Genomic DNA, 21,419 nt, shown 5'->3' with positions numbered 1-21,419 from the left:
CTAAATTGTATGGTAAAAGTAGGTAATAACAAAACTGCTTCTCAGGAGATCTTGGGCAATATGAAATTTTTAATTTAGTGAATATTAAATTGTAAATTTTTTATTAAAAAGAAAGCCAAAGAGTATTCTTATTACACTACTTATTAAAAATGTTCAGATATTTTAAAATTTATATTAAATCAATTTTTTCATATTTTTTGGCTCATGTTAACTTCTTTCTTCTTAAATCTGGGTTTAAATAAAGTAAAAAAAGGTGAAAGTTATGATTTATAAAAAAAAATTAAGTGATTACTGATTAATCATGCTTTCGTTTTAAAACTTTTCAGTTACCTTCCATTTATTTAAAATGAGTTATTTAAAAACTATAATTATTATTAAATCATTATTATCAATGTGATTCTTTTTCGAGGTCTTGTAGTTTAAGTGCATCAAAATATATTCATGGGTTTTAAATGTTTTTTTTTGTATTTAATTTTTTTTTTTTTTTTAAATTTAAATAAGGCTTCAACTCCTGAGGTCATTAGCCTGCAGTAAATACAAAATATATTTAATTATAAACACATAAAATATAAAGTGATTGAAATATATCTGATTTCGTCGTTTCTATAAAACTTAAAATATTTTTTAAAAGCAAAAAAAGGATTTAAATATTTATCAAGTATATGTGAATGAGTATATGAATTTTAAATTTTGTAAAATAATGTATTATATTATTTGAAAATCTTTGACATAAACGTGGATCGACAAAATGATTGGTTCTACAATTAGACAGTCTCGACTTTATCTTGACTATCGAATCATCTGTTGACAAAAAAAAAAAAAAAAACAAAAACAAAACAAAAAACTTTTATTATTATTTTATTCAGCGTCGTCATTTGAGGGGACGATTCTTTAAATTTGAATATATACTTTCCTGTAGCTGTCGTGGTTTTGCATACAATTTAACACAGTCGTTTACATATCAAATAAAATATTGTTGATATGCAATCATCATTTAAAAACAAAAATATGTTTTCACAATTCACCTAAACAAATAAAATGCTGTGCAAACCGGGTTATAAAAATAATAAGTTTTGTATTGTGTTGAAATTAAATTTTTTAATTCTTATTCATGAATTCCTTACTCTCACAAGACAAAAAAAAAAACTAAATCCAACAATAAAAAATGAAGATGTAGTATAATAAATAATCATTTTTAAGTATGGCGTAAATACTTGTATATCTACTATAAGGGGAAAAATTTCCATTGATCTGATATATGTTTTTCCTTCTATTGAACATATGAAACTGTATGTCCCCACTACCTACATAATATAATACAGATTTTGTCAAAATACTGGAGTATTCATTTCTAAAATAGGAAAAACATTTATTCTAGGAGGGTTAGAATATTTAATTACTATATAAACAGTTGTAATGGAGCTAGTTATCTTATTTATCGGTGATAAAATAATTTCGGTTAAACCTTTATGAATTTATTTTAACATGAAATACCAGGTCAAATAATTTTTAATATTACTCGCATTTATTGGAAGTATTTTATAAATAAATCTATCAAAGCTATTCATTACGTTTTATTCCTCTGTATTCACCAGAGTTGAAATAATTTAAATATATATGCAAGGTGTCTCACGATTATCTGACTTATGGAATAACTTTTGTTGTATTCAATATTTTTTATATTTTAATGCTGAAATTAAAAACTTACAAATTGGTAAAATATTTTTTAGGTCAATTAAAAATAGCCTATTTGTGAATCTAATTATAAGAACAATTTTAATGGCAAAAAGATTTATCTAATTCAAGTAGTTAATTTTATTAAAATTCAATATTTTTTTAGTTAAATTAATTTGGAACGAAATAACTGTTATAAAAATATGATTTTTGAGAATTTGTTAATATGAGTATAAGTAATTCTTAAATTATTTACTTATCATATAATATTAATCATTTTTGTCATACGTCTAATTAGTTTAATTTTTTTTTATATCTTTCTGAGACACTGTATATATAGTAATATTCAGTTTGAATATTATTTAAACGTAATATTTATTATTTTTACACGGTTTCAAAATAATTTTGGTTACTTCACTATTTGTGTATGTTATGCAATGTTATGCATATATATATATATATATATATATATATATATACAGGGTGATTCTTTTATCATTGAACACTCATTATTTAAAAAAGTATTTATTTTTTTCAAAATATTTTTTTACATAGTTTCAAGTTGTTAAAAAACCAAATTTTTTATTAAAAAATTATATTTTTAAATATTTTTATCCTTATCATTTTTTAAATTTTTTACCTTTTTGAATGACAACAGAGTTTTAATATTATATTCTAAAGCAGAATAGTTTTCTAAGTATTTTGATTCATAAAAATCGAATTTAGGACGAGTAGTTTATGAGTTATAAGTGTTTAAAGTTTAGATTGGCAGAATGGAGTGGTACGGTGTTACCCCACAAAATGTGTGTCTACTACTCAGCTTGTCTAAACTTTAAATACTTATAACTCATAAACTACTCGTCCTAAATTTGTTTTTTATGAATCAAAATACTTAGAAAAATATTCTGCTTTGGAATATAAAATTAAAACTCTATGTTTTCATTCAAAAAAGTAAAAACTTAAAAAATGATAAGGATAAAAAATATTTAAAAATATAATTTTTTAATAAAAACGTTGGTTTTTCAACAACTTGAAACTATATAAAATAATATTTTTAAAAACATTAATAATTTTTGAAATAATGAGTGTTCAATGATAAAAGAATCACTCGGTATATAAAACCTATATAAATATATACGAATATTATTGTTGCCAAGTCATTATATTTAAAAATGTTTAAGTACCTACAACTAATTACTTATTCCTATTTGAAATTTAATTGAATTACAATTATCATCCTTTGGCCGCTTAAGTACCTGCTAAACCAATTATATAACTATATTTTTTTTAAATCTGCATGGAGACGAATCCGCTCTTATGTAATTATAAAGCAGGTGATGAGTATAACTCATTATTGAGTAGTTTATTGTAGATTTCAATGTATGAAATGTCAGATTATTTGAATTTGATGATAATAATCATTGGATATCAACATTTATTTAATTAAATCAAGTTTTAAAATATACTCTGATTTCGATACCTACTCACTATAGAACGGTGTGATAATAGTTCTTATATTTAAAAATATCATTGTGCATATTGAAATATAATAATGAAGTTTTAAATGCTAACGAATAATATTTTTATACTACGACAAACCTATAATCTTTATTCTACGTTTAAAAATTTAACTTCGTCTAAATATGAACTTAAATGTGTGTTTAAAAAATATTGTGTATACCCGAAAATATATCGATACCTATGAAAATTTTAGTATTTTTCTTTTTCTTGACTATTCAGAAAAGTAATGATAGATAAAATGAAAAATAATAAAAATACACATTTTGCAAAATCAATACATTCATTACATTTCACTCGGAATTTTAAATAAATTAATATAAGTCTAATATAGTCTCAATTTCTATTCTGGTTAATATCATAAAATTTTTTTATTTATTATTTAAAATATTTGTTAGTAAATATTACTTATAGGTACTATCAGTATTAAATTATAAAAATTTTTATTAAAATATTATGTTTCAGGTTTTAAATTAAAAATAATATTACTCTATATCGATATTAATACTAAAACTTAACAAATACATTGATGGAAATATTAAATGTTTTAATATTGCGTGTATTTTAAGTTTTTTGAAAATCAAATGTATAAATTTAGCTTTATGACTCTTGATTCTGAGATAGTCTATCTGTATTAATCTAGTTTCATTACCATGTCTCATCCGTATATTATAATTACATTAATACGTAAAACGGAAATCATCTCGATTTACAAAATTATTATCTGACCTTTTAGTTATTATTGTTATTGCGATTCACATTTTTAATAAATATATCGTTAAAAATTATAAGTAATAATAAACACTATATTGTGGAGGCATGTTACCCGTGCTGGATTTAGAATTGGTGAGTGGTGGTAGTTACCTCCTGCTGTGGAGAAATGGGCCAATCCATGGCTCAATGACAAACGCTTGCATATTTAAATATTTCATTTTGTTTAAAATAATTATGAAAACTGGTATTTAAGACTGTATCTGGAAAAAACCGATTGCGTACCTATTATAATATAATTATGAAAGTCAATCGATAAAATTAAAAAAATAATAAATATTAATGACTTTGGTTTCACTACAGTTGCCATTGGCCTGTATAACCTATTGTAGTTTATGCACTACCTACAGGTCTATTCTATCAATTTTGGGTTATAATAATAATAATATGGAGTTGTTGAACGCTTTTAAAATATGTAGAAGAATATATCAAAGTATTTCATGAATAATTACTGATTTCTGTCTAATAAAAAATGCACATATGAAAAGAAGACACGCCACGCTACAGTTGAAAATAAAAAATATTTTTACCAGATTATTGGGTGCTAAAAATATATTAATAGCCAATAGGTAATATAGTTGTATTATATATACGGCTTTTTGTTTTTTTTTTCTTATAAAATTAAATTTAACCTATTAATGTATTAGTATAAATGTGCAATTACAGGTAATCAAGCATCAATTTATTGCTGTTCTTACCGCAATTTATTGTAATAACATGTTATGGTGCACCATCACATAAACACGTTTGATTTTAATTTAAAAAAAAATAATAACGATGAATATCATTTTTGTTATTATAAAATAGAAACTTTACTTATTTCTAATTTAGGATTCTGTAAAATTACTTTATTCAACACTTTCCATAAACATAGGTATTAAATTAAATCTAAACATATTATGTATTAAGGTAGCTGAAAAATTTACAGTTAGACGTGTGATATAGCATTAAATTCTATAAAACTTTATAAACTAAAAAAAACAACTGCTAAACCAATTCATAATATGCATTTGACTTTATACATTATAGTGAGTATGGTTGAATGTGAATGGTAGAATATTACAATATCTATTGGTTACACTGGCGTACCCAGGAGTAGCGTTTTAGGGTTCTGAAATTTTTTTATTTTAAAAAACAAATCTTATTTACCACCATTTCAATACACGGAGCCGATCATATGTTGGTAATTTTTAATAGATTTAAACTAAATTGTTAATTTATTATTAATTATAATTTGTTATATCTAATCATAATATAAAAACTTCTAAGCAAATTATTTAGATCATTTATTATTATTCAAATTAATTACTCGTGTAAAGCCCTTACCGAGCTAAAATCCTGCGTACGCTACTGATCTGCTGTTTATAAATTTTAGACGTAAATTGTAGTAAAGCAGTACTGATTATCGTTTTTCAATAGGAATAATTTAATGTATTCTTATCTTAGAATTCTATAAAATTAGAAAAAAAAATAGATACTTATAGAAGATTTTTTTTTGAAAATAACACTTTTTTAATGTAATCTGAGAAATAACCTATAATCTCTATTTCAGACCCACTATGGGAAAATCGTTATTGACAAACTACTTTAACGGTTGAATCATGTTAAAAAATGATTATTATTTATGGTTTTAATTAAAATGTATGGACAGACTCCTGCCATGGATTTAGAGTTTTAGTAACTCGCGTGATTGCTCGTCTAGGGGTAGAATAGTGTTTACATTATGACAAATTTGATAGCCATAATAAATCATCTCGTCCGAAAAACGATTTTTCGTTTCCCGATATATATATTTTTAAACATTTCTCAACGGTTGTCAGTAGTTTTTGTATGCGCTTAAAGAGATTGTTGAGAAATACGAAAAATGACCTCTTGACTCAATTTCCTATCGATGATTGGGTCACATGAAACTCTTTTTAACCAAAGAAGTGGTGACAAAAAAAAAAAAAAATAATGTACAACATTTTTTTTAAAGATTTTATCACTGTCACGCAAATATATTATTTTAAATCGTAAATGAATCGACAAAATATTTCTCAATTTTGATTTAATTTGATGAAAAAATAGATGATAGTAAAAATAATAAATAGGTATTATAACATTATAAAAAACATTATTTATTAATTTATAACGAATATGACTAACTAAATTTTTTATTTTTTTTTCCAGGTGATTATAACCATTCGAAGATGGTAGTGAATTTAAAATGGTTCTTGAGTATTTCTTTTATAAACTAAATTAGTTTTTCATAAAATTAAAAAGTGCGATTACAAACTGTTGTGTGGCATTGAGGTATATATATTTATAAATAGTTTTCATTAAAAAGTGAACTATTTTAATTTCAATCACTATGTTAGAAATGCAATTAAAATTGATATCGATATGGTTGGTGACGTTTCAATGGATCTCAAATTCAGGTAAATTTATTTAATATTTTATTTAGTCTTAGTATAACCAATGGTAAATTTATACATTGTACATTAATTTTATTATTGTATAAAAAACGTTTTTTATAGGGCGCATATTTGTGCATTTGTGATTTAAGAGTCAACTCATATTTGTACGATTCACGCATTTTAAACTATTGACTGTGTCTTATATTATATAGTATGCATTGTGCATACAAATCAAAATATTATTATATAACACATTAATGTAGATATAATGCATGTACAGTAAGCCAGTAAATCGGTTCTGAAATAAAAATAATGTACTGCATTAAACATCAAAGGTCCTTCTCTTAAGCCAATCGTTTTGAATATTTCGGTATAGTCGTTTGAGATGTCGTAAAAAAAAGCTGTATTTATCCACTGAGTTTGTATTCAAAAGTTTTATGCGGTCAACAGTTTTTTTTTTTTTTTGTCTCACTGGACCGGCACAATAAAAGATGTCCGCTTAGCAGAATACAAGAGAAAAACGTATTTTCTTGTTCGGCAGTTTTACTAATGGCGTTTGGAAACAAAGAAATTTCCCTAAAGGACTTATGCGTCACGGTCGGTGAAATCCGTATTCATCTTACGGTTTTTTTTTCGTCACCCAATCTGTTTATCAATGCGAAATGAGTCCGAAATTGGTAACGTCGCTCAGTGGGTGGGGGGGGGGGACGTCGGGAAAAGAAAAAACTGGCTTGAGAGGGGTTAGAGAAGTAACGATTGAAAAGCAACCATATCCTATGGGACAAGGAAGAGCAAAATTGCATTTCTGTCCGGTCAATAAAACTTTACAACTTATTACTTCCGCAAAATCTATCCCATGTGAAATCGAAGGGAACAATCGACAGTGAACTTAAAACACGTAGGCGAATAAAAAATCTAAAATAAAACCAGACCAGATTTCAGGGGATGATTTAAGACATTACATCCAAGTGGCTAAGGTAAAGAAGTTTTTCCACTTTCCTTATTCTAGCTCTTAAAGACGACGTAGGATGGGTAAACAGCTTTAGCTCTATAAATAGGGCTTTTATTTTCTTTACATAAGCTTCAATTGTTTTCTCAGCCCGTTGAATATTCAAAGACTAAATATTTTTTGACATTTACACTACAGGAATGGTATTGATTGATGTTTTATTGAATATTCAGAGTTTCTAAATTTATTTGATTAATTGTGTATTTGTGTATTATGGTAAGTTCCAAATTAGTAATGGGTTTTAAACCAACAAACCTTGTGAAATGTGGTTTATCATTAAACAAAAACTGTTTTATTGTAAAAGAAAAAAATGTGTTATTTTGAACGGCGTGTTAGAGAATGTACAAATTTAAGAATAAAATTAGATTTATTAAAAATTAGACAGTCAATGCTATTTAAAAAGTTTTTACTTGAATTAATTCAACCGGGTTAATAAAAAACAGGTTTTATAAAAAAAGCATCTATTCATATTTAAAAATTGTATGGTTGGATATACATTATTATTATTTTCTTGGTATCTGCGTCCAGAAAAGTCACTTCTTTGAATTAAAATTAATAATAACCAATAGACTTGTGACAAGAAGGTTTAATAAATTATCAATACTTACATCTTGGATGAAAATATTAATTTATAATTGTATATAAGATAATATAGTATATTAATATAATTTCGTAGTCAGTAATATACTTTTGAAGGATGTATATCATTTTTTAATATTTATTCATGGATAATTTATTACCTTTGTGGATTCTGAGAATTATATTTATCAATGCAAATATTATGACTTATTATACCTATCCCTTTTTCAGTGATTTTTTATTATTTGATTGATGTTCTGCATTATTTTTTTCAATTACAAATGATATGAATCCAACCCAATGTTTAGTTGTTAATAAAATAATGTTTTCTGTAGTATAATTAACATTGTAATTTGCCATTATATTACTTTAGGGATTTTGTTGCCTGAATTTAAACATAATCAATTACATATGTTTATATAGAATGATACATGCAATGGAAATTATAAGCAACAGCTTAAACAATTTTTTGATCTGAATGCGTTTTGTAATAGGTATCAGAAAGTGGCTTTAGAACTAAATGCTATTATGAAGTGTTAAGTGATGTATTATTGTTTAACTCGAGTAACAGACTATTAACTACTTTTTAAATTGTTTTAAATCAAGACAACTAATTAACTAAACAAAAATAGAACATGCTTATTAGATATCATTATATTTTTTACACTCATATCCGCTACAAATAATCACTTCCCTGCTTTTATAATCTTTGTTGATTAAATCAAATGCTTATTTGGTTTATTAAAAATAAAATATATAATCATTTTGCGCGTTTCTCTGTATTATGTTGGTATAGCTTTATTTTCTATTATTCTTCATCTGTAATAAAACGACTTACGTCAGCTGATTTTATTGGAAAAACTTTTCGTATAACCTTATACATTTCATGTGTAAGCATACGTATAAAATAAAGTAGGCATGCAAGAGTTGCTTCAAAATTATTACTTCTGTTAGTTTTCTTGGAAATCAATAAACAAAACCACTTTTTCAGACAACTACGTGCTTTTTAATGTATCAATAAATTTGCATACACTTCAATTTTATTAACTCTGTGGTATTTTAAATTATTTATTTAGTGATTTATGCTATTTTATTGAAGCATAGTATTTTTTTTTTTTTTTAAATACTATAATTTGTATGGTATTACGATCTTGTACTGCGAAAAAAAAATATCCTCATCAAATATACCCATAGCATATAGATGTTTGTTTTTCAGAGAATTTTAAATTGCCACTAATGAAAATACGTCCTTGTTATTGTGCGGTAATTCTACATTACATGTAATTTCATTTGTTTATTTTTTTTTTAAATAAATCAAATCCATGAAGTGGCCACCCTTCCCGCAATCTTTGTCCGATAGATTGAAAAGTCTTCCAATATTTTGCAAATTAATTTCAAATTAGTCTATAGAATTTGAAACTTTTCGCAACTTATTTACTAAATATTGGCATAATCTTTGAATCGTTATTCCTTCCAAGTGATATTTGAATGTCATACTAGCAAATTTAAAAAGCTGCCTAAGTTACAAATTTGAAATTATTGTTTTCGACAAATCAGCCAAACGTTGACACATCTAACTAATCAACTGGATAAATTCGAGATAAACTTTAACCAAGTTAGCCAACTTCATGGGCATACATAATATATCGCATTAAATTTACATTTCTGATGTCAACTAGACGTTTCTTCAATAACTTGTACTTCTACAATCTGAAACTAGTTTAAAAGGTACAATTTTTTCTTAATTTTTAAGTTTGCTTTATCAGTTGATTAAGCATGTTTAAAAAATAGACAAATTTACGTTTATGTCATTTCATCGTCGTCGTTAGCTTAAAGATTTTCAATTAATTATTTTTTTTAAATAATTTACACAAAATTCGATAAAATTGAATTATGAATTTAACGTAATAGAAGTAAAAGCTCATAAGAGTTTTACTTGTAGCATTTTAATACACACGACTGATTTTCTTTCAAATGAACGTTTTCTGTATTAAATCCACTTCACTATCTATAACTACATAGTAATCGAGTTGTAATAAAGTCACTGATGATGACTAGAGAATTTACCCATTGCGATATCTCCCGAAATAATGGTGATATTGAAATTCTGGTTTTGTATTAAGACTCACAGAGATAAGAACTACAATTATTTCATATTTTAATGTTTTAGCAAAAAAGTTAAAAAACATATTTTTTTATTTAATAATTTCCAGTTTATTTTTCTGAAAATATTGACATTTCAACATTTTATTTTCATTAATTTCTTGATTTTTCATTTTTTTTTTTTTAGTTTCGAGAAAAATTGCGAATTATTTAACACTGCAATGTTAATATCAAACATGTGACGCGTCGCACCGCGCGTACTGCCATACGACAAGCCGAATACATTCTGTGTTCCTAATAGTTATAATCATATTTTATTTCTTCAAAACTAGAAAAAATATTAAAAATCAGGAAATTAATAAAATAAAATTTTGAAACGTCAATATTTTCAGAAAAATAAACTCTACAACATGGCCATCTTTAATTTTTTTTAGAAATAATTAAATAAAAAAAAATATTTTTAACATAAGTATTAAAATAAATTAAAATGAAATATTTGTAGTTCTTACCTCTGTGAATCTTATTATAAAGCCATAATTTTGATATCTCTATCATTCGTGAGATATCGCAATGAGTAAATCTTCGCGGGACATCCTGTATAATATTTTACGATAAATAATTTTAAATATAGTTCCTATATATATAATTCAATTTTCAATAAATTTATTTTCTGAAAAGAAAGATTTTTATTTTATTTTCATGACATTGATAATATTAAAAGTAAATTATACGCACTGCTTTTAAATGAAAACAAACATTTATAAATTGATTGGGATGACTAATTATAATTCAATTATGTGGCAGATGTTTTAAAAAATTCAAATGAGTTCATACCGTTCATTGTTTTATTGCTTTAAATATAAAACTTCACATTTCAACAAAAAGGTTTTTTTAATTATAATTATAGATGGATTTATATATTAAGCTGTATGTGATTCAGTGCGTTTTTTTTTTGTGATTTAAAAAATGTCTAAATGAAGTATAAACTGATTATTTAAAACAAATTTGTCATAAACTGAAAACGCTTTGATAATTTATCAAGTTTGTAAACATATTAAAACGGAAACATCAGTATTCAAACACAAGATATGAAAGCGAATGAGTTGTCCACAGAACATTTAGTCGAGAGTGCATAATGTGATATGATACCATTGTATCGTGTAACATAGCCCTTAGACATTATCAATCATTTTTTTTAACCAGTCAATATTTACTTGGAAGCATGACCTTTTGATATTTATAATATTAATAACTAGGGCGCCACATAGCTGGTGACATTTTATGTAGTCTGCTCTTTTTAAAATTAAAATAAACTTGTTTTTTTTGGCACGTTTTAATGCATTTGTAAAATAAATTGTCAGACTGAATTTCATTGAAAATGTCCAAAAGATACAAAATTCTTGGAATATAATAAACGTTAGTAAATATGTCAAAAATGTGATTTAGAAAAAAATTTAAAAAATACTCAAGATTTGTCTTTTTTATTATTAGTTTTATAACTTTGCTACTCGTAAAGGAAAACAGATGGCAATAGGTACTAAGAAACACGCGATGAATATAAAAACATACGAGTACACAATATGACCATTTGGGTAAATATTGAGATTTATTATATCCTAAAACAATTTCAACATAGATTTTCACAATAGAAGATATAAAGTAGATAACTATAAATTCGATAAAAACAAATGTGTACTATCTGAAATACATAACTATACTTATTACAGTCGTATATGTATTGTATGCACCTTCATTTTCTTTGTTAATAATATAGTATCAGGGGGGGGGAGAGAAAAGCATCGGTGTTGCGTCCACTTTTTAACATTCTTTTTATTTTAAACTTTCACTATTATAATGATTGAAAGAATTACTTATCAAGTTAAGGGTTGGTATTTCTTATCAGTATGTTACGTGTCTTGTTACGTGTTTTTCACTAGCCACTTGTACATTCATGAGTTGTACGCTATTTTTCCTAAAATATGACAATATTTTATGAGATTTAGCGACGTACCACTAACCACGTCAATTCGTCAAAATTTGGCAGCGAATTCAATTTTATAAATTGATTCACCTATCAAAAAAATCTATACGACAATAGTATATCATTAAAGACATGTAAATAATGAATAATATAATATGTTCGTATACTTTTCGATCAAAATAAGTCGTGTCGATTTTCCAAGATATTTTATTTCAATGCTTAGTTTTTGGTTGCAGTTGCGCCGTATCATAGCACGAGTAATGAAATAAATGTAATTAGAAACTATAAATAATAAGGTTTGGATTTAGCTCTGGCGATGCATTGAAACAACCATAATTCTAACCCAGTTAAATGAAATGAACAAACTTGTCCTCGACATGTTGAGTATGATTCGAGTATAAAATACGAGTTCTAACAAGTTCAAAGTTATGTTTAGATGTGGTAGGTAGGTACAACAATTAAATTCTACGTACCTGTTCAAAACCATTCAACCATTCATAAACGTAATTTGTAAAATATGTTATGTTGCACCTCCCTCACGTCCATAAACTAGTATTCGTTCTTAAACTTCAGAGTTTCAATTTATTAGTAATTATAAACATCAATGAGTTTTGTAGATTTATACAATAAGTACTACATTTTTATTAGTGATTTTATTAATGTGTAATTAAGTTATTGCTTCGGAGATAATTATGTATAAATAATATAATCTATAGTATAATAATTAGAGACTATTATTCTAATGAATTTAGTTTCGAAAAAATAAAACAACTTCTTAAAAGTACAGGTACATGATATTATACTTTTTTAGCAATGGTCAGGTATCTTTTATAAATTTTAAAATAAATTATTAGATGCAAGAATTACATAATATTATAATATGAGTATATTATTATTGTATTTAACCAGCCAATAGTGGCATAAAATGTTATTTTATAACAGTTAATTGAAATAATTCAGGAATTCAAGTTTCAGATTAAAATTATTATTATTTATGTGATTACTGACTTTATTAAGTGTCTTAGAGCAGGGGTCATCAATTAATATTATTGAAGGGCTAACAAAAGAATCTTAAAATTTTATGAGCAAGGTATCAAAATTTCAGACGTTGGTAAAAACCATTGAACATAAATGATAAACACCAGAACGTTTATATTATCAGTTTTTACTTTTTCTCTTGTCTGCGGCCGGATAAAATTTTGTCCAAGGGTAGCCATTTGGTAACTCCTGGCTTAGGATATAATATATTGTTACATAGGTGGTAGGTAGTAGTAACGTGCGTTATACATTTCGAGTAATGTATAGACTACTGTTTTAATAAATAATTATAAATTCGTTTGAGATTTTTGGCTTCAATACATCATAATTTAAAATGTATACTAAAAGTAAATTCGTTATCAATGCCAATCATCAAAAGTGGTTAAAATATACATTTCTCTAAGAGACATCTTACCTTTATAGTATATAATATATTATATTATACGTTCATATGATTATTTCTTTTAAAACAGATTTATGTTTATAATTTTATCAATATATTTTTATAAGTTTACAATAATATGTGTATTTTTTTTTTAAAGGAAATTTATAATCATGTTTCGATGTTTTGATTCTATATAAATTTATAAAAAATGATTTATTGCTCAGATATTTTGTACTTGAACAGGGTATTACTATTTTTGATTTTTTCTACCTGAATACTTTTTTCTTATATAAACTATGTGGGATACACCATAGGATATTAGTTTAAATATGTTATAAAAAAAGAAACATAGGATTTATTTATATTTATGTGCATGAAAATGTGTTATATGTTTACCTAGATAAGCATAGGTATTATGATAAAAGGGTGTTGACAGTCCTAATACACGCGCACAACAAAAGCTTATAATGGCTTAAGTCACAACTCTGATTTAGTTTACTTTATTTTTCAAAAAATCTTGAATGAAATAATACGTAATGGGTTACAAAATGTTGATTGTTGTTTTAAACTCTAAAATAGATTTTATCAGACCTGGAACAATGTTTTTAGTTTGAAATAGGCAAATTAAAAAAAAAAAAATAAGCAATTTATTGCACAAAATGAATCATATTTTGGATAGTAATTTAATTTGAGATTCTATTAATTACCTAATACTGAATAGAATGACGTTTAATGAGATTTTTGTGCTGTAAATCAAAACTTATAGGTACTAATTGACACCTACATGTGTGTTCTGTGTTCCACTAGGCACAAGGTTGGATTTTAAATGTATTCGTTGAACGTAGTTTATTTTTATTGTACGTGTGTTTACTATTAAACCATGTTAAAGTAACCAAAGCAGGATTTAAATATTATATAATTTATGAGAAATGTTGAACATAACTGGGCTATATATTAGGCGCCACTACTATATGTTGTAACCAAACTGAAGTATTATTCTATATTACTCTTATAATTTAATTTGAATTATGAAAAAGGGAGTTTAACGTTTGTATTAAGATGTTTAAAGTAATTACCTGAATTCTAGTAATTTATTTAAAATTATGACTCTATCGCTAAACACAAGGTAAAATATATTTAGTCTGGCACAATATTTTTTTTAGATAATTTTTTTTTCATGCTCCATAATAAAAATATTTTTATGATATTATTTGTTATACGTTCCTTTGTACGTATACAGGCGTATGGATTTATCCTATGATTCATATTAAATTTCATGTAATATAACTATGATTAACTATAATTCTAAGATAGTAGTATGTCGGGGGTTGGGTTTTAATTACAACCGAAATAGTACTAGCTTAATGTATACATTAACTTACTGGATATATTCACAAACATAATATAATATTTTACACCTAACTTTTGTTTTTTTTGCATTAATTATAGTTAAATCTACCACTTTTGCAATAAATGGAATAATCAGTGTAAAATAATAACGATAAATGTAAAGACGACAATATAAAGAGTGTATCACACTCTAATTTAATTATTATCAAGATATTAAAAATAATTACCTATATTTTTTAGTTATTATTTTTCAAAAATTTACCAGAAACAGGAAATTATGTGGTATATAGTTTTGGAAGATTATTTTTAAAATTTATTTTGCCATTTACATAATTTCCTATTACATAAATTACATACAATGAAATACATTGAATACATATTTTATACGACATTATTAGTGTTTTTTATTTCTAAAACCCACATTATCAACGATTATATTAAATTATTTTTAAACTCAGTTGTAATATTTAATTTCAATAATCATTAGTAACATAATCCTATTTGCTCAAGTACAATGATTTTCATCCTGGAATGAAAAAAGACCACCTATAACAATTTATTATAATGTAGTAAATTGAAAAAATATAAATCGTATACCTAGTTTTGATATCCGCTTGAAAATCATATAGTCATTAGATGGTTATTGATTTAACAACTGTTTGAAATTGTTTCGTTGTTTTTTCTTTAAGAAAATATTAATCCATGTGGAAACATAATTTTGCGGAACCGTACAAAGATTTTACTTTTTACTGTTAGAGTTATTTTTTGTTCTTAGTAATTCAAACTACATTTTAAAACAGTATAAATTTAAGCACATCAGTTTTACACCATATTTATAATAATCTAAGTCATCTCTGTGCATTTTTCATTATTTTCAAATGTGTGATAGGTAGTATTCATTTTTATTTTTTATGAAAATAACCAATTCGAAATAACTAGAATAATAGATTACTAACAACGAATGATCTCTTTATGTTTTTTATTCTATCATCATATATTGGTGACCTCGTACTCATTATCCAAACTTCAACAAGCTTATCAATGCTTAGCGATGTTGCTCCCTATTCTAAAAATGAAGTCTACATTTTAGGAAAATAGTGTTCTATACTAATCTATAAGCATTCACTGCGCTCACTGCTTCCATAATATTATTATAAGTTCTCTATTTAGAAAAACATTAATAATAATAATAATAATAATATATGCTCTGTGATTTGTAAGAAACATTGACATGCACAGAAACCTCGAAATTCCAAAACTTCGAAATCAGTAATCACATTAAAAATTTGATTGAGAATTTCTTCAAGTCTATTCTCAAGTCAACAGGTCCAATGTATTTCCATCTTAACATTGGACCACCACTTCAACCTCACCTATTACTAGGCCGTTGTCATAACTTAATAATTTAAACTCCACTCAACGTTTAGTATTAATAGCTACAAATCACTTAGTCAGTACATCATTAGTCATAACTACTAATTAATTTTACTGATCACAGTAAGTAAAACATTACATGGGAAACATGTAAGTACATTATTGTTATCATACCAAAATATAGATACCTAGAATTAGCTAGAAATGTTATATGCGGCATAAAAATAATACTTTTATATTATTATAACCATAATATTATTGTTTTGTCTAAAACTGAAATAAATTTAAAAATGTAGTTTATTTATAGCATTTTTTTTTTTATCATTTAATATATTTGTTTAGTACAGAATATGGATACGCAATAATGATAATATAATATGTTAACATAAATGCAAGTTTTATTTTTTTTTATCGTTTAATACAAAGTTATTAAAAAGTAATATAATATATTCGTTAAAATAAATAACACATTTATCGTTAAACTTGTTTGTAAAACTAAATTGATTGTCCTTTAAATTTTATGTCATAATCTATCACTGTCTCAATAGTTAATACTTTCCATTTTTCTTTTTTATTTGAACACATGTTTTGATTGGTGGATTAAATTAATAATAGCAATCAATTTAATTAGAATGTGTACAATTTAATTTTTTTTAAAGTTAAATCAATATTCATATTATGTACATTAAGATGAACATTTTTGTTTACACAAACGTAAAATACAATCAAATTCGATTTAAGTATCCATATAATACATAAATATAGTAAATTATATTTAATGAAAATCAATATTTGCAAATATAAAAACCAATACAGTTATCTGGTTTTACGGTAAGAAAGTGATATGCTGAGATAAAATAAATAAAACTCAATAAATCACTAAAAGTAGTAGAAACTTGATTGTTGTTATTTTGAAAATGTCATGATTTATAACGGGTTGGTAGAATATTTCCGATTTGGGTCGCGATGGTTACGAGTAAATGGATACGAGGTACGAATAAACAGGACCCAGGATCTCCCCTAGGTAAACACCTTTAAGCGTGCCAAGACTTATAACCGTTATTATGCTAGTCTATGTATATGTTACGTTGTAGTTACTTTTTTATTATTATTATTTTTTTTTTTTTGGACATGTAATTTATAGATAAAATTTATACTAGAACTAACAGGTGCGCAATTTTGGATAGATAAACCTTTTGTATAAAATACAAAGTTATTTTAAATGTACCCAATTTGTATAATATGTTTAGTTGATCACATTAACAATAGTGAAAGGTATACTAGTTAAGGCATGTTATTTAAAAAAATAATTAAATCATTATTTTAGTATAATAAATAAATGTATGCACTTTCAATACAATTATTTTAACGTCCACAAACAAAATATTAAGCTCAATTGTAACTAAAATTAAAATTATAAATAATGTAGGAGTATTGATAATAAACCGTATGTATTTGCATTTTTCTTACTACGCTATTGTCATTTGATTTTTAAGAGAGTTAATAGCTAATATATATAAATTACATTATAAAACAATCCAAATAAAACGAGTTAGAGTTTATTCTTTAGATGAAAGTATGTTAATTATAATAATATATTATGTATGTAGTTTCTACAGAATATTTAGTATAAACATGATCTTGTTCATTTTAAAATATTCAAATTATTCCACAAGTACGAATAAATAACATTATGATAATATAAGATACAAGTTCATACAAAATCATGGTAATTCTCATATTAAGAAATAAAAAATATTGAACGCTTTGAAATAACAAAAATATGAAGCCTAAAATTAAATATCTTATTCAAATAGATTGTGTTTATAACAACAAAAAATAATCAAATACAAAGCAAAAGAGCTAATGTTGTAATTTTTATATATTCGAATAAAAAATAATACTAATTTTGCCTTGACTTTAAATAGTTATTAGCTATTTTATAATGAATATAAACATAACATTAATTAATTATTTAGTTGAACTAGAGCCATACTAATGAAAGCATGCGAAGAATAAGATGGATCCTGGGTCTTAGAGTATTTGCTACTTTATATTTAAACTATTTAATGATATTTATTCAACTATTATAAACACTATAGCTATTAATGTTGAATAATACTGATTTACCTTTCCTACTCATGAATTATCTATTGGAGCTAAAAAGAGGAATAGGTATTTCATTAATTTAATATACCTAATTAAAAACAATATATGACGTCATAATCATATAAAGATAATAAAATACGTCAACACAACTATAAGACTGTCAATAACATTTTCATTAGATACCACAAATCGTATTCCAAAGTACCATTAAATTAAATATTATATTATTTAATCGTTATATATATATATATTAAATTTATTTGCAATTTGTATCAGTTATCATTTTTTTATTATTATTATTATTAAAGGAATAACCCTCGGCAACTTGGCCATTGGGATAAGTAACCATTTTGTCAGACATCCTAAATATAAGGCGTTTATAAATAATGGCAAAACATGAGATATACATTTTATGACATCAGATCAATATTATTTGATGTTCTATTCATGCTCTATTTATAATATTATATATTTTGTTATCATGTAAATACGACATGATGTGTTAAATGCATTATATTTTCATATCACACAACTCTAAATCAATCTAATCAACAGAACTGGTTATAATGACACTAATCAATCGTTAGGTATATAATATAACTATGATGAAATCAACTTATTGCACTTTACCTCTTACATTTTTTACGCTTTTGTGACTTAATAACCGAAACAATCGTAGAACTGTGTGGCGTGAGTACCTATTTCACGTATAATTATATACATTAAATTAATTTAATTATTTGAATAAAAATTGTATCTATTTTTTGTACTTTTCAAGATTTATGGTTTTTTGCGCAAAGTTAAACAGTTTATAGAATAATATTTAACATTTACGAAAATTTATTAACTTGGTACCTATACAATTAAAGTGGGAAAGTGGATGTCGCTCTGCTGTACAGTAGGTTACAAGTGGGTTACTGTAATGGATGAAATTAAATTTGAATCCAATGATATTATATTATTGTATGAACGAAAAACGATTCTTTGCAGAGACGGTTTATCTGTCAAGTATAGCAAATGCTTATATAAACATTCAATGGAAATTTCAAGTACTCGCGGTCATTTGTTTTAGAATTACACCAAAATAAGAAAATTGCTAAATGAGACATTTAGTGAATATCCAATGTTTCTAAATTTCAAACGCTCATAATTCAATTTAACTTTCCGGTGGACATTTTTTTTTTTGATAAAGGTAGACAAAATTATAAGGAATCTTGAATTAAATTTTCAAATCTTAGATTTAAAAAGAACATTATTATGAATTTCTAGTTTAAAATAATTTGCGAATTTTCGTGATTTTTACGTATCTTGTTAAAATTCGAACTTTGCATGCTTTAAAAAAAAAATGTGTTATTATGAATTTATTTTATTTTTCAACTGCTATTGTAACATGTAATATGTTAGGAGCCTTGTATTGCATTTTCAAGCTTTTCTACCCAACAAATAAATTTTTATCAATATTAATTTAAATAAAAACAAATAATAATTGAAAATTACATATGACCATATGACTATAAATAGTTCAACGTAAATCTTTTTTTTTTTGAAAATTTTATGGTGGATAGAAAATACTTATAGAAACATTCAGTGAAAATCACATTTTTTTAAAGTTAGATCAAAAACCAAAATTGATTTCGTCGAAAATTGATTGTGCGTGAAAATTCCCATTTTTTCTTTAATTTTTAGTTTGTTTATCCTAATTATTGAGAAAATTATTGGAAAATTTTTTCTCTTAACCCCCCCCCCCCCCAAAGTACCAACTACATTCACTTTCTGATCGAACGAGGTACTGAAGTCGAAAATCGAAGCACTTTTACTGCCCTAAAATGTGATGACAGACACAAAAAAAAAATTCAAAAAAAAACCCACATCATTGTAAAATCAATAAATTCCTCGCTCCTTTCAGAATCTAATACGTTACAGCATAATTCTGTTGCTTCAATAAACTTAAAAAAAAAAAAACAAAAAAAAATGTATATATTGCGAGTGTATATAAATTATAAAGTTTCTAAGATATTTTAATGGTGTAAAAGTATAATTTTATTTAATCGAATGTCTCAACAGAATGTGTCAGAACTTTACGGTATTGTTTTTGAACTTATCATTAATATTATCCATAGGTAAGATTTCATTGTTACGTTATGTGGTTATACCTTATACATGACGTACTTGTAATATTTGTTAGGGTTCGATACTGAGTAGGTATTGATTATAAATTTATGGTATCCAAGAGCTTCTAGAGACAGTTATGAAAGTTTGAATTCTTGTTTTCTGTTTTTCTCCAGTTTTCACGATCATTTTGAAAAATAGATAAATAGGTACTTGGAATTTGTTACTTTTGATCTCTTCAACTACCAATTAGGACTAATTTTAAATCAAAGGCCGTCCTTAGAATGGAAGATTAAAGAATTTTTTCTATTCTAAAAGGAGATGAAAGACAAACCACGCACAGCACATTGTAGACCAATAATATAATACAGCTCAACTCAGAATCTAAAAGTGAAAAGCATTTGACAACCAGTGAAACTCAATAAAATCAATATTTCTAGTGGAATAAAAAAAAAATTGTTTCTATGTGAAAATGTTTAATAATCCCTCCGTATCTGCAGATAAATAAACTTAAACTTAAGTAGTAGGTGTTTTAAATAATAAATGTTTGTTAATAATTGTTGAAAACAATTCGTTATTTATTAGATTAATGATATAACATTTTTAAACACTACACTTTCAATAATATTATGTTAGGATTTTTTTTTAATTAAATACAGATAAACAATTGATTAAAAAAAATCTCAACCACTAAAATTACTTGTTTTTCCAACCAAAATATAAGATTACTTTTTTTGGATATACGTTCTTCAAATTATTGTTTATTAGTCATTTTTTTTATTCATTATTTGTTTATGTCATATAAATTTTGAATCATCATAATTGATTCAATTGTTTTGCATACCATCTACGCATGATATTACATTCATATATATATATATATATATATATATATATATTTATCGTAATTGTTTTTTAAACAAGAATAATGACGGATACGTGTTGCGTAGTAGTTATTAGTGAAAAGGCATTAAAGGCTTTCGTTTGACAAGCCGAATCATTTGCTCAGGCCATGTGAATACT

The 21,419-nt window shown here is 25.0% G+C and overlaps 1 protein-coding gene across 1 annotated transcript in view; it reads left to right on the top strand.

Moving 5' to 3' along the window:
* The window catches only part of LOC107171054 (protein amalgam-like), a 344,978-nt gene that overhangs the window by 12,297 nt on the left and 311,262 nt on the right, over window positions 1–21,419 (top strand). The window contains exon 2 of the mRNA XM_089219587.1: window positions 6,133–6,380. Within this exon, the coding sequence (XP_089075713.1) occupies window positions 6,314–6,380 (67 nt within the window). The 5' untranslated portion in view covers window positions 6,133–6,313. The remainder of the gene's footprint in view (window positions 1–6,132; window positions 6,381–21,419) is intronic.

This window comes from Diuraphis noxia, unplaced genomic scaffold, assembly GCF_037042655.1.
Source record: "Diuraphis noxia isolate RWA-SAM2 unplaced genomic scaffold, SU_Dnox_SAM2 contig0002, whole genome shotgun sequence".
NCBI lineage: Eukaryota > Metazoa > Arthropoda > Insecta > Hemiptera > Aphididae > Diuraphis > Diuraphis noxia.
The sequence above is the reverse complement of the archived record's forward strand: the minus strand, read 5'-3'. Positions and strand labels throughout refer to the sequence as shown.